Source organism: Danio rerio, chromosome 13 (genome assembly GCF_049306965.1).
Source record: "Danio rerio strain Tuebingen ecotype United States chromosome 13, GRCz12tu, whole genome shotgun sequence".
Classification (NCBI taxonomy): Eukaryota; Metazoa; Chordata; class Actinopteri; order Cypriniformes; family Danionidae; genus Danio; species Danio rerio.
The window spans coordinates 37,165,001-37,179,621 of record NC_133188.1 but is presented as its reverse complement, the minus strand read 5'-3'; the positions used below and the strand labels follow the sequence as shown (position 1 = coordinate 37,179,621).

General features: G+C 35.3%; 1 protein-coding gene across 2 annotated transcripts in view; it reads right to left on the bottom strand.

Annotated features, from left to right (window-relative positions):
* macrod2 (mono-ADP ribosylhydrolase 2) overlaps window positions 1-14,621 on the bottom strand; it is an 862,720-nt gene that overhangs the window by 834,722 nt on the left and 13,377 nt on the right. For both annotated transcript variants that reach the window (XM_017358720.3, NM_200549.1), the window contains 1 exon segment: window positions 13,944-14,045. In XM_017358720.3, coding sequence (XP_017214209.1) covers window positions 13,944-14,045 — 102 coding nt within the window.

Genomic DNA, 14,621 nt, shown 5'->3' with positions numbered 1-14,621 from the left:
AACTTCCAGAAAGAAAAATGTGTTTTTACAAACAAGACTGGGATGTTTTTGGGAGGCAACGAGTACATCCTCAGAACATCATGCATGTTCTTTTTCGCTGTTCACCAAACCACAAAATAATGATGGTATGCTTTGATTTATGCTCTAATTCGTACCTCGCCCCTATATTAACCTATTCAGCCTCTTCAAAATAGATTAAGTGTTGTTTTATTCCACCAGATAACCAACTGCATGTCTGCAACTGCCCACATGTAAAAATATACAGAACCGACAAGCTACATCCCCTCATCTTGGTAACCTGAGACTTAAAGAAATACGAGAGCCATCCGTCACAACCACGACATCCCTGGAATACAAGCAGCTATCCAAACAAGTGCTGTGGATTTGGTCAAAACAACAGAGATGAGCGCTGGCAGTTTGCATGAGAGGTCTGAGGCTTTTTCTCAGGTTGCAGCCAGGGTCAGGTTTCTCGTGGATGCACAGTGCCCCCTTTAGGCCAACATGTCAAACTGTCCAGCAGCTCCAGTGAAGATTTAAGAGACAAACTCTTTGATTTATTAGCATTTGACACACTCTGACTAAGAATGTCATTCTGTAGAGAACAGAAATATAAGACTTACACTTCGAATTTTACAACTAGTGCAAAGAAACACATAAAAATACCTTACAGAAACTACTTGGGTTCTTGCACCTTTACATTTTAAGCTTGTTTTGAAAAAATATTTAGGCTGGATTACGCTTAGAAAAACTAAAATTAAAACACCCTGAATATCAGAGCTGTTTTCAACATACACTAACTAGACTTAAGGAATATGCTTATTAGAATATGTCCTGTCAGAAACAGTATAGCAAATATTCTATTCTTTTTAACTCTTCTTTTTAATTGGCCATACTGCATTGACAAATTGCCCTCGCTAACTCCCCATCTTAAACTCGCAGAACTTTGCACAGACTTGCTCATTCAGAGAACACAGCATGGAAGAGGAAGACAGAATAATTGTTCATTTATGTGAGGACATCAAGTCAAGGTCTGACAATGCACATTCAGAAAGCTTTCTCTGCTTAAAAAAAAAAAAAAAAAAAAAAAAAGTTAAAACATCAGACTGCACTACTTACATTTCTTTACATTTCTATTTAACATTTAGCAAAAAGCATTCAGCAAAGTCTCCCAAAGGGTCCTGAAAATACCTGAGAAAATCCCTGCTTTTGCTTTCAAAGTCAAAGGTCAAGCCACAAATCTGCAAGACCACAAGACGGGTTCGGAACTGAGGTCAATTTCATTTGCAATCAACAATGCAAATTTGGGGAGAATTGGAGATGTAGGAAAATGTGTGCATGTAGTACTGCAGAAATCCTTGAGCCTGAATCCCATCATTCTGACAGTATTAACAGGGCTTTTAAAAGGGAATTCAGTTCTGTGCTTACACACACACACACACACACACCAAAGTTATTTCACTGTTCATTAGAGCAGCAACTGCCATGGGCAGCGGTCATCGATTTTCAATCCTGATGCAACATTGCAACAATCACAAGTTTGCACATCAACTCACTTTCTACTGTCCACCCTGAACCGTGGAGCCGTATTTGAACTCTGTCAGTGTTTATGTGAGTGTTTTAAAGGGTCTATAATCAATATAAGATTGAGTGTGGAGGTCAGCAAGGCATTATATCAAAAACTGATTTTATTAAGTGCTAAAGCCTTGACCAGAAACACCAGACCAAAATGTCCATCTCACTTCACTTCTTCGTCCAGTCAAACACAAACGTTCCACCGCTCAATGCAGCAAGAGCTCTCCTACAGACACTCTTTCCCTTGCTCACATCACTGAAGAATCAATACTGCTGAAAATGACTTAGCCTTGAAGTCTTCAAATTGCCCAAGCTCTCTTGCCCTAAAACAATCACAGACATCAAAGAAAAACATCCTTGAAACAAGGACTGCCGTTACTGAACTTCTGCTAGACATGCTTTACTAGCCAAGATAAATTCAGTCCTGACCAACGTTTTTTTCCATCAAGCTTAAAGGACAACTTTTTTTTGAGTGTCATTAGTAACAGCCAGTATGGATATGCATGGTTTAAACAACGTACATTTATTGATAACAAAACACAAAGTTTGTTATAGAGTGTCATATCAACAGGTTTCTTATGATTTTGTAGGTCATGTAATTTTGAAAATTATAATGATCAATGCACGTTTTACTGTAGGTGTCCATATTTTTTTTTCTAAACAGCAAGTGCTGTTTTTTTGCAATACGTTTTTGAACATGAAAAAAATATTTAATTTTAATAGTAATTTCTTGAAAAAAAGCAATGTTCTTTTTATAAATTGTCTGTATGCGAATCAGATTCAGAATAAAATTTCACTTGAAAGGAATAAGCACATTAAATCACTCAAAACTGATGGTAAAGACATTTATAATAGCACAAACGAGTACAAATAAATATAATATTAAGAATATAAATAATGTAAAATGTGTTAAAACAGTTAAATATGCTGATCAAAGTAAAAAAAAAAATATTCAAGCAAGTAAATAACCATACTTTCACAAAATATAATTGCGCTTTTTTTTTACTGCGATTTCGATTTGATTTGCGATATAATTTTGTAGTCAAGCAACAGCTCAATTATCTGTATTGATGCTTCTTACTGCTAAACTGCAGTGAGTGTTAGTTAAAGAAACTGAAAAGATATTAACTTTCCAAAAACATTTTTTTTATTTGTTTTTAAGTATTCAAAAATGAAACGCTCATTTTTCTCTAGTCACATATAAAATAAAATGACCTTACCTTTCTGTAAACAAGTTGACCTCAAATTAGGGAGATAGTGCAGCTTATTATTATCCAAACAAAAAAATAATATTTAAAAAAATGCAGAACACTTAGCAAACTAACATGGCTAAAACAACTCTGAAATTGTACTTTGCTGTTGCTTGCTACTAGATTAAGTGCGAGTGACAATTTTTCCAGTTGACTTTAGCAAAACACTCCTCGTTTAGGTGTGGGTTGTTGTATTTCCTCATGCTATGGCAACAGTTCTAACAGATTACTTGTTTTTGTTTGATGTCTGTAACTTTGAAACCAAAATATTCCCATATTATCGATATCCTGTTTTTCTTAGATGTTATTTAGTCTATTAATACTTCCGAAGCGTCAGACGCCATCATATTAGTTCGCATTTTTCTGTTTGTTTGTTTTTTTTTATTGTGGGCTTTCCACAGTTCAGTTGCGCAATTCTGACTAGGCACAACGAAAGTGTGCTCACTCAATTGGCTAGTAAGACTGTCACACATGGACAGCAGTCACACATTTGCTCTGGGTGGGGGAAATTAATGTAGTAATGTAAGGTAATGTAATACATACATACATACACACCCACATATAATTTATATCGCAGCCTCTTGCGATTAGCTAAACGCAATATTTCAGATAGCAATTGTGATTTAATTTCGATTAAAAAAATAAAAAATAAATCGCACAACCCTAATTCACAATAGTTTTCATTTAAAATTAACAGAAATTTAAAAAAATATTTGTCAGGGGAGGGGGTTGTATTCTGTTATAAAATTGTAAAACTATAATATGCTATATAATATATAATATTATAATTATAGTATTATTTTAGTGAACCAAACAACCTTTTTGATACCTAAAATTATTTATATCAACAACATTCTGAAAAGTATCACTTTAAAGGCAGCTATTTTGCAGAATTCACTTTTACAGGTTGTGCATACATAAATACAGTATTTGTTGGCTGCAAGTGTGTGTGTACGCAACCACTCTACATTGATAAAAATCCACCTACTTATTTGTTTTAAACTCCATAAATCGAAAGCAGTCTTTGAGATGAGCTGTTTAAAGAATCTGTAGATTATGATGTCACACTCTGCCGCCTATGACTTTTGAAATTCACTTCCAAATTAGCATAGAATCGCCCGGAGCAAGTTGTTCACAGTCTGCCATTACTGCACTGATGGGGATTCAGTAGTTGGATGCACAAATCAACATCACGGTTTTCATACTGCGATCTGGGCTGCTGAAGACACAGTGAATGAATTTTGTTTACGAAGCGAATGCTCCCCTCACTTTACAGAGATTCATTTACAGTATGTCTGCACAATTTTACACCAGACTGCTTGTGAATGAAGGTCAATACAGGCCAGGTAAAAAGTTCCCCCTGAAGGATTTAACAGAACCAACTGTTTATGATAAAGCTACACATCCAGAAGCTAGTGGCCTCTATATACTCAAGTATAATCTGTGAAAATTGCTTTTTCTAATAAAGTGCTGGTGTGTTAGTCAGATTTGCAATGAAAAGTTAAGTCCCACATAACTGTATGCTTCAGTCATTTTTATCTTAATCCTTTTCAGATTGATTCATAACTGCACCTTCGTTATTAGCAATTAAGTTAGGTGATGTTATTACAAATGATGCACGTTTTCTGTAACAAAGACACTATGCAAAGTTTTGGAGACATGATGGTTTTTGAAACATACAGTTTACAGCACTCTCACTTGACAGAGTAAGTAATTCAGAACTACAGCTATCTAGTGTCAGTAAGTTACACAAGCATAAACTAGTATGCAATAATCACATAACAGGATTAGCGCTTTGTGGATGTTAAATCATTTATTTTGTACTGTTGCTTTAATGGAGATCCATACAGGATTTATTTTCTTGTTTGGTGGGCATCCGGTCATACTTACCACTTGAAATACCAGCCTAATCTCACGAGGAAAAGCAAGTATCTTACGGTTTGTCAGTTTAATGTCCAACTCATTTGAGTTCAGTCGTACAAAAATGTACATTTTTAAAAAGGAGGTGTTGCACCCATCCCCAACCGTCATTGAGGGAAAAGCAAAAAGTACATATAAAATCATACTAATTAGCAACTAAATCAAAAAGTTCAGAATTGCTGTGAGATTGTGTTGGAAATACATACCACACACAGCAACATAAACAAGTTAAACAAGCTCATTTACTGTAGTGCACAGTCAATGTCAACACAGCATTTGTGCGTGTGGCTCATTCAACAACAACAACAGCAGCAAATTTTTATTTATATACTTTTCTGGGAACTCGAGGAGCTTTACAGATTTGGGTGGAGTCTCTCCAACCCACATCACCTGTAGCAAAATATTGGAGTGTGGTCTATCAGTGGACTGAAAAAGAGGGCATAACATGAGGGGGGCATAACCTGTAGTAGAGGCATTACTTGGAGTAATCGAGACCCACATGTGAAAAATATTTTGTCTGCAAGATGGTGCTTTAACCATCACAGTTGTTAAAGTCTATACATACTCCAACCCTAAACCTTACCATCACAGTTCTTGACGCCTACACCTTCTCCACTGTGCATGTACAGCTCCAAATGGGTTATATGCACAGCTAGTCTTTTTCAGCCACTAATACATCTCAGGTAAAAGGTTTATGTGACTATTTTTAATAGCTCCCGTGCTGCCCCCATCAAGACGCCACCCTGGATGATCACCCATATTTGTTCATGCCTAAATCCGCCACTGCCCAGTATTCAGAAAGGTTTTTTTTGTTTTTTTTTAGGGTTGAAGTTTTGTGGCACAGCGACCCTCCACGATCAATGTTGCCCACGCTTGCTCTAAAAGATACACACAGCAAATGAATGCAAATTTACTTTGTTATTTCAAAAGATACCACTCTAGGGCTTTTAGCGCCATAAGTTCCGATTTACATCTTAGGGCATCATCTTTTTTTTTGATGATGACAGAGCGCATACTAGCCCTTTTGTCCCCCCCCTATGCAAGTCGTGTTGATAAGGAGTGCTCTTTTCCCACTTTCAAATGTCAATTACAAAAGAGCTCAGGCCCGTCTTCGGTTAAACATGCAAGTGCTCTCCATTAAGCTTTGTGACTCATAGAACATTTAATGTGCAGAGTGCATTAGACTCCATTACTGCATTCATCTGTGGCTGCGTCTCACCACGCTACAGGGCAAGAGACACAGCTTTTCCGTTTCTTTCAGAAGAGCTCCCATAATTACAAAATGACACTCTCTCCCCTTCTGAGAACAAAATCTTCAAATGGTGGAGAGCTTAACTGTGTGCTCCACACAACTGAAGTTTTTTTTACATTTATTTTTAGTTAAAGTTTTGTCTGCACTGCTTGTTCTCTTTTCCCTTTTTTTTTTGCCCAACAGATATTTTTGGCGTTAGTTTCGATGCTATATTTAACAGCTTCACCATCTGACCGCTCCGTCAGACTTCACCATTTTTTTTTAATCAGTGTTTGTTTTGCTTGCTTCGCGAACCGACACCTTGTGTGAAAACAAAAAAGGGAGAGCAATTAAAATTTCTGCACCTATCGAGACCCTGATGTCAGCTGCTATTTCAATTAGCAGCTCTGACAGGAAATTTTATTTCTATGAAAAAATAATTGGTCATCCAGAGAGTGATTTAAAAACCCATTTAACATGCTTACAGCCTCACCTCTCTCAGCATGCAGCATGAAGCCGCCTAGAATTAATTACTGTTGCCATTTAATTTCATGCTGCCTGACATTTCAAATGCAAACTCTACAAGGCCTGAACCTAAAGCCACCACACTTTATTAACTACTATTGCTGGATTAAAACCATTTATTTAGTTGTTTTCTGTAACTTAATTGGATGTGAAAACAACAAAACAGTCTTAAAGAGTCTTTGAGAAAACTAGATGCTAATTGGTAAACAATGTCAATGGCTAACAAATATTTGAAAAATGCTTTTGACCACAGTGTTGGACGGAGACCTGAAATACTTCCAGCCCATCAACAGCAAGAAGAGTGTCTAGAAATGGATTCAAAAAGTGTGAATAACTTGTTTGGATGTTTATTTAGATGCTTTCAAATATCAATAGTGTCTGGCAAAATGAATTTGGTCCCATTTAAGTTGTACAGTTTGATTCAGCGTGGAATTGACAAAAGAATTGAGATACAGTTGCTTTTTATAAAAAAAACAAAGTTAATTTTGCCTTTAATTCACATTCAGTGAAAAATCTGCGAGTATGAATAAACTCGACCATACCATAATGCTTACTGGTTCTTGCAGAAACTCAGATGTGCCACATGACATGTCAAACATCACTGAACAAATTCTTCTCTTGTGAATGAAGAAAAAAAAAAAAAAGTATGATTCAGTAACTAAATTTCGGTCATTTATTTTCCTTCAGCTTAGTCCCTTATTTATCAGGGGTTTTTACAGCGAATGCCCTTCCAGCCGCAACCTATTACTGGGAAACACCCATACACTCTAGCATTCACACTCATAAAATACGGCCAGTTTGGCTTATTAAATTCCTCTAAAGCGCATGTCTTTGGACTGTGGGGTAAACAGGAGCCCTCAGAAGAAACCCACATCAACACGGAGAGTACATGCAAACTCCACACAGAAGCAACCTTTTTGCTGTGATGCGGCAGAGCTAACCACTGCACCATATGCCGCCCATAACTAAATTTGATTAAACACAGCATAATGATCAATGCATATTTCTGAATAAAGTTAAATCTGTTCATTTATACAAGCAAACGGGTCTTTTCAAAAGACTTGTGCCGATTTGTTTTTTGATCTCTTTACAAACATTAATATAGTAACTATAAAGTATAGTATAACAATTTAATGTGTCTGCTCTTTGGGTAAGGAATTCATCAGAACAATCAGCAAAAATAAGTGCAAGGCACTCAAATAATGTGGGAAAAATATTTTAAGTTTAAATTGAATATTTTTTCCACATTTTTAAGTGCCTTGGACTGATTTGCCGTTTAATATAATATAATATAATATAATATAATATAATATAATTATTAATTTGCATTCAAATTCTAGTGTTTGGAACAACATTAGAGTAAATGGGGACAAACCAATGCACCAATCTAATACCGTAACTACAATAAGCTTAACAGTCTATTGTTAAGTCCAACATTCTGAAACTAAACATTAGATTTTCAGCTGAAAACCAAATTAAATATAGACCCTTTTTAAATATAGACCATTTGGTTAAACACGTTTAACTGTCATCATAATCCTAAATGGGTTTATGGTACTATAATGTATTATATCATCTTTGCGTTAAATTACAAATAACTATTTACTGCTTATGCAAGGCGTTTCTAATGCAGCATCTTTGGGGTTGAGAGTAAATTTGAAGTTTTTCTCTCCTCTGGCTGCCGTCATCAGTCTTTGTTTTTCTGAAAGTCTTGTTAACACCATCGTAGCATTTTTATTTGATTATTTATTTCAGCAAATAAGATTGTAAAAAAATAAATTTGTTGTGCCCTCTCATTCACTGCACTTTAAGTTTACCCAACTATGACAACTTCCGCTGCTGATAAAACCCAGAAATGTGAAAAGGGTCTATTAGCCGCCTTCTTTAAATTAATTTTTAGAACTTAGGATGAGTTTTATTGATTTTTTTTTATTTACCTTTTATATTCTTTCCTGACTGGGAAAAAAAGAGAACAATATAAAAGAAATGTATGCCACATCTAATACAGAGAGAACATAAATGCTAAACAAACCAATCCTCCATACTTCTCATCACCAATAAAATCCTAAAACCTAAAAAGTTATGGGATTTAATAATATGTCTGAAGTAGGCTGTTTAAGCAAGAGCCTCCAGAGCTTTCTTTATTACAGTAATATTGCTCAATACTAAATGCAATAAAAGGGCTGGAGAGGAGTAAAAACTATTACAATCTAAAAAAAAAAAAAAAAGTTTATGATGATCAAGCTTCAACTTCTTTGCATAATTAGGAATAACCATAATAATCAGAGGATTTCACTTCCTTCCTGGAGTTTTTATGATGTTGTTTTTCAATGCGAGGGCCATGAGATGGAGAAAAGACTGCTAGATGCAAGAAGACAACGAAAATCAGGCTCATCGAGGCGCTTGATGTCTAAGTGCAGGAAAATAACTGTGATTAGCTATAAACCTACACACTGAGAAGAAGAAAAAAAAAACAAGAGACACACTAAAAGCAGGAGAAAGCCAAGTCAGAGTCGGCTGGGAGTTCTTTTGGGGAGGTTGGTTGTCGTCTTTCTTCTAACATCCAAGATGCTCAAAAAGAACCAAAATCCATTATATGATGCAATTCTCCTCCTTAAGGAAGAAATTGGCAATCAGTGCAACTGCACAATAGATTTATCACATCTCAGAGGGACTGGAACTGGAAGAGACATTCCTTCATCCACCTGTTTCTTCTATGGCTACACTAAAATCGAAAGCTTTCCCACTGTACTATATAATAAGTGAAAGATAGCATGTGAGAGGGGGGGGGGGATGTCTGAATTCACACAAAGTGTACCAGATTGCAAGATTCAAGCATTTGGTGAACACTTTACTCTCCTATAAAACCACAGGACTGGAGTTGTTAGTGGCAGAAAAATAAACCTGGTATAAGTCGCATGACATTGTATTTCCTATGTATTGTATCCAGATTAGGCATGGGACAATAACCGTTTTCAAGGTATACCGCGGTTTGGAAAAGTCAAGGTTTTAAAACCGGCAACATTTTCTGTTATACCGTTTCTACAGTATATGTAAGATGTTGTTTTAAATTGTAAAGAATTCTGTTTTTAAAAATCTGAAGATGGCAGAAGTCAATGATTCATTTGAATTATATTAGCCTGACATGATTACTGCTCCAAAATATTTTAAATGTTTCTCAAAATAAAAATATATAATGACTACACATAGACTCATGGGCACTTGTCACCATTGAGACCTAAATTGAGATCCCCACTGGTAAACGTGTAGAAATTATAAAGAATTTAGTATTTTGTGTATAAATGTGACCACATGCATCCTAATTTATGCCAGACCCCACTTAGTTAGACAAATATAAAAAAGTTGCATGTTTTAGTCAAATTAAAATAGTTTACAAGCTAATTTTCAAAATATTATAAATGTTTCTCAAAATAAAATGTATTGTGTTCAAAGGGGGAAATGGTTGTTGTTTTTTTTACCCAGACATTTAAAAAGAATATTTATTTTGGAGCAGTAAATCACAATACTGTAAGTCAGTGATATTTTTATCCAAGGTTATCATGCTGTCAGAATCATATACCGCCCCATGCCTAATCCAGATCAACCAGGTAAACCATATTGTACATATGAAGCTTGATAGTAGGTTAAAGTGGCCAAAACAGATGGATAAAATGGTAATAGCTATGGAAAGAGGTTTATCAATTATTAAGAGATGTGTACAATTGTTGCCACAGTACTGTCTCTTTCAAATTGTGCAGGGCAGACAATGGTTCTTTCTTATCTAGATTACTATCCAGTGGTATGGTCGAGCGCATCAAGTAAAGACTTTTTACAAATTACAGTTAGTCCAGAATAGAGCGGCACGACTAATTTTACAATGTAATAGAAAGGTTAATATTATGAAAATGCATAAAACTTTAGGTTGGTAATTGGTAAAGGATAGGGTAATGGTTTCTCTGTTGGGTTTTATATAAGAAATATTTCTGTGTCAAGAGTTCCAAGTGTATTGTACGATCAACTTTTGTATAGTAATGCTAGCCAGAATTTTTGTACCAGGCATGCATCAAAAGGACATTTTTTGCTTCCTGTTTCAAAAACGAAAACAAACCAATGGACTGTAATGTGTAAAGAAATGAAAGTATGGAATGAACCTTGGTAGTGGCTAATGGGGATCCTGATGAATACATAAATAAAAATAAAATACGAGGCTAGTCGTATTTAGACTTAATTGCCTCCAATAGCTTTGAGATGAAAAACTTAGAGGAGACTCTAATATTTACATTGTTGCCATGTGGACCTCAATTGAGTTCCCCATTGGTAAACAGGTTTATAAATAATATAGAAGTTTTTCGTAAATTTAAAAATAGTAATAGTAAAATGTTTTATTCAAATGAAATAGTTCACAAGCAAACTTTCCATGGCGAATTGATTGGAATTTTTTTTTAAAAAGGTGAGAAAAAAACAAACAAACAAAAAAACACCAACATTTATTTACCTTTGAGCACAATGCTATACATTTTCCAGGAGACTACTAAAAGCAAAGAGACTGTTCCCTGCAATGGCAGAGATGTTTTCTGATTGCCCTTATCATCATATTATAGCTCAGAGATGGAAACATTGTTCCAGGAATCTAAACACAAAAACACTGGCGCAAATGGAGCTTTAAGAAGCAGTCCAAAGCACTGTTGCAATAATGCGATTACTTTTCTGGCCTGAGCCACTGGCCTTTGATGGATGAACAGTCACCCGTCTGCATGATAAGTCATCTCCCTCATACTCTGAAGCCTTTAAACCAATTACTTTCCTAATTCAATGCCACAAACCCTGTGAAACGGTTTAGCATTATTTTATGCGACCACTGATGTGAAGAATGTGCCAACAGACTTGTTGAAATAAGAACTGGGAGAAGCTCGAACGCAGTGCAATTGAGCGAATGATTAATTCGGATTCACTTTGCTTACTGTTGCAGTTTCGGATTGGTATGATTGCATCAGACCTCGAGATTAGACCAGCATCCCACTCAGCCTTCTTTCATTTCCTGTTTTCGTTGCTGACTGACCTTAATGCAACCTTGCAGAAAATTTTGAGGTTGTCTCACAAACAAAAGCTACACAATAGAAAAGGGAACAAGTCCACTTAATTTGTTTTTCTCTGTCATAGTTTATGTAGTCTTGAAAAGTCTTATGACTTCCTGAGACTTCCTGAGCACTAACAATGTGTTATACAGGGATTCTGACATCTTGTAGCAGCGGCAAATCTGTAACTGTACTAAAAAAAAGCCGTTATCATGGAGGAGCATAATGGAATTTTTCACACTAAAACAACCACACAGTATAACAATAATTTATCCACCAAACAATCCATCAAAAATAAAGGCAGAAAAATACATCTTCTGCATATTCACAAGAAAGTTTTGCTGTTTTGCTTATTTTACAGTACGTACTGGCAATCAATCAAGCAATTAAATCAACCAATAAATTAACTGCATAAATTATTCAATCAAACATTGACAAAAGGGCCCTGGATGAAATCATGAGTTCACAGTTAAGAAATTTGTACCACTGGTTTTTGGATAATAAACCTTCTTTATACAACTTGGGTAAAACAGAGGCTATTTATTTGCTTCAAGAGTAAAATTAAAGAATGAGGATTTTTTTGAGGTTAGGATTAATGATTTGGTAACAGAGTCAAAAATAACTAAATTCTTTGGGATGGTTAATAGATAATAAATTATCAGGAGAGGTTATGGCAAGAAAGATAGGTGGAAAAATTAGGTTCTTATCAAGGCAAGCTGATCCGTTGGAAATTTACTCTTTACAATTATTGGCAGCAGCTTTGATTCCACCTCATTTTAATCAAGCTACCTCATTTTTGTATAGTAGCGGCTCACAGAGTATGAAGGAAAAATTGCAAAAGGCACAAAATAAATTAGTTTGAATCTTTATTTAAAAATTCATCTAACAGCACATTTGCACAAAGAGTTTAAAGAATATACAAAAATCATTCTGATCACTTTTTTTTTTTTTTTTAAGTATACTGTTGGTCAAGTCTTTTATATACACATAAAAATAAGTTAAGTTGAAAGACAAAAGGAAATTATTTTTAATAATTTGACATTTCGCTTGATTTATTTAATATATTGTACTAAAACACTACTTCCCATCTAACATGATAAAAAAATGGGGTGACACGGTGGTGCAGTGGGTAGTGCTATTACCTCACAGCAATTGTCCATCAATCCATAAACCTATATATATATATATATATATATAGAAATTGAACTCAGGTTCCCATAAGCACCTTAATGCCTTAACCACTAGGTTATTGGTGCCACCAAATAATAGAATATTTATTCACTTTAATTGCACTTTAAATATGAAAACAAATCATGAGACGCACACTCTTGTTTTCCATCTAATCACATCTAATATTTACAGTTATACACGATACTTTGAATTATAGTTTCAAGTACCAAAATGCATAAATGACAGGGGGAAACTCCTAGTCGAGTTCCAGAGATAATGTTCATAGTACTGTGCAAAGTTCCTCGACTTGCAGAACAGCAGTAAACACAACAGAAGGTTTAGATTCATCTAAATATTCCAAAGCTCACAGGCATCATTATTTAAATTAGACTGCATAATGCCTGAACTATATTGATAAACAAAAAACCTCAATCATTCACAAACACATCTTTTTGCATATTGTAAACAGAGTGCAACACAGCTGTTAATAGTTTCCATTTGTGGCTAGCGATTCAACAGCCCAGCAAAAAAATCACATTTCACGGATACTCTTGTCAAACAGACAGTGGTTTTAACATGAACCTCCTAACATCCAGCTATTTTCAATCACTCTCTGTGGCATGCATGTTAAACCATTTCTATCAATGATGGATGCTGAGATAAACACTTGAATCAAGAACACAACTAATCAATGACAATCTGCAACACAATATTGTAAGCATTTGCATTATATTTACCACACTTTTCTATCATTGTTGCCCGGTTTCCATGACTTAAGATAAACCATCAGCATTATCTGTCTGCTCTCCCACCGCAGTGGAATCCAGTTAACAAGGTCATCGTCACAGTGCAAACATTTGCTTGATGCACATCAATTAAAAACTGTTATAGCCATGAATTAAAGTATAAATTTATATATCACTTTAACATGCTGCCAAATACCCAAAACACTTCACAAAAATAAACATAAGCAGACATATCATACATAAAATACATAACAAAAAAAGGTAGTCATGTCCTTATCACTTATAGACACTAGAGGTCAGCCAAGTACAACAAATGCAAAGTGAACACGCTATGCAGAAAGTTCAGCTTGAGCAATAAATAAATAAAATTTACAGGGCACCAACTTGTGCACTGGATGCCATGCGAAGATTCTGAAACTGTCAGACTGCCATTGATTAAAATCTGCAAACTCACCAGCATTCACTATGGCGTCAATCTCCAGGATGGTGATGTCACCTTTGTACAGAGACACTTTGTCAGCCAGGGAGGAAGACTGGTGTTCTTCTTCCTCGGTAGCTGTAGGTTAAGAAAAATCGTGAGGATTCATTTGTTGATGAGCTACTATTACAACTGCAAACTGACTTCTGTTGAGCAAAACAAAACAGGTCTTACAACATGGCCCCACAAAATAACTGTAATCACTTTATAAACAGATAATACTAAACTTTTGAAAAATGTCACTGGACTGACACTAAAACAAAAGTGTGGTAAAATTATGCTAGACTGGTCACTGATCAATAACAAAAACCTTTTGTGTGCATTTGTCTTATTTTTCAGAACTGCTCAACTTGTTGCCCTCGGGAAGACGCTACAGGTTCATCAGAATGAGGACAACCAGATTCAAGAACAGCTTTTTGCCAAAAACCACTATCATCCTCAACTCACACATGCACTGACCCTATACATGCACACACATGGACTGGACTTTATGTAATACACATCTAATTATATACAGCTTGTGTGTGTGTGTGTGTGTGTGTGTGTGTGTGTGTGTGTGTGTGTGTGTGTGTGTGTGTGTAATATATATATAATAATAATATAACTGATAATATTTTTTCTTCTGGAGAAAGTCTTATTTGTTTTATTTCAGCT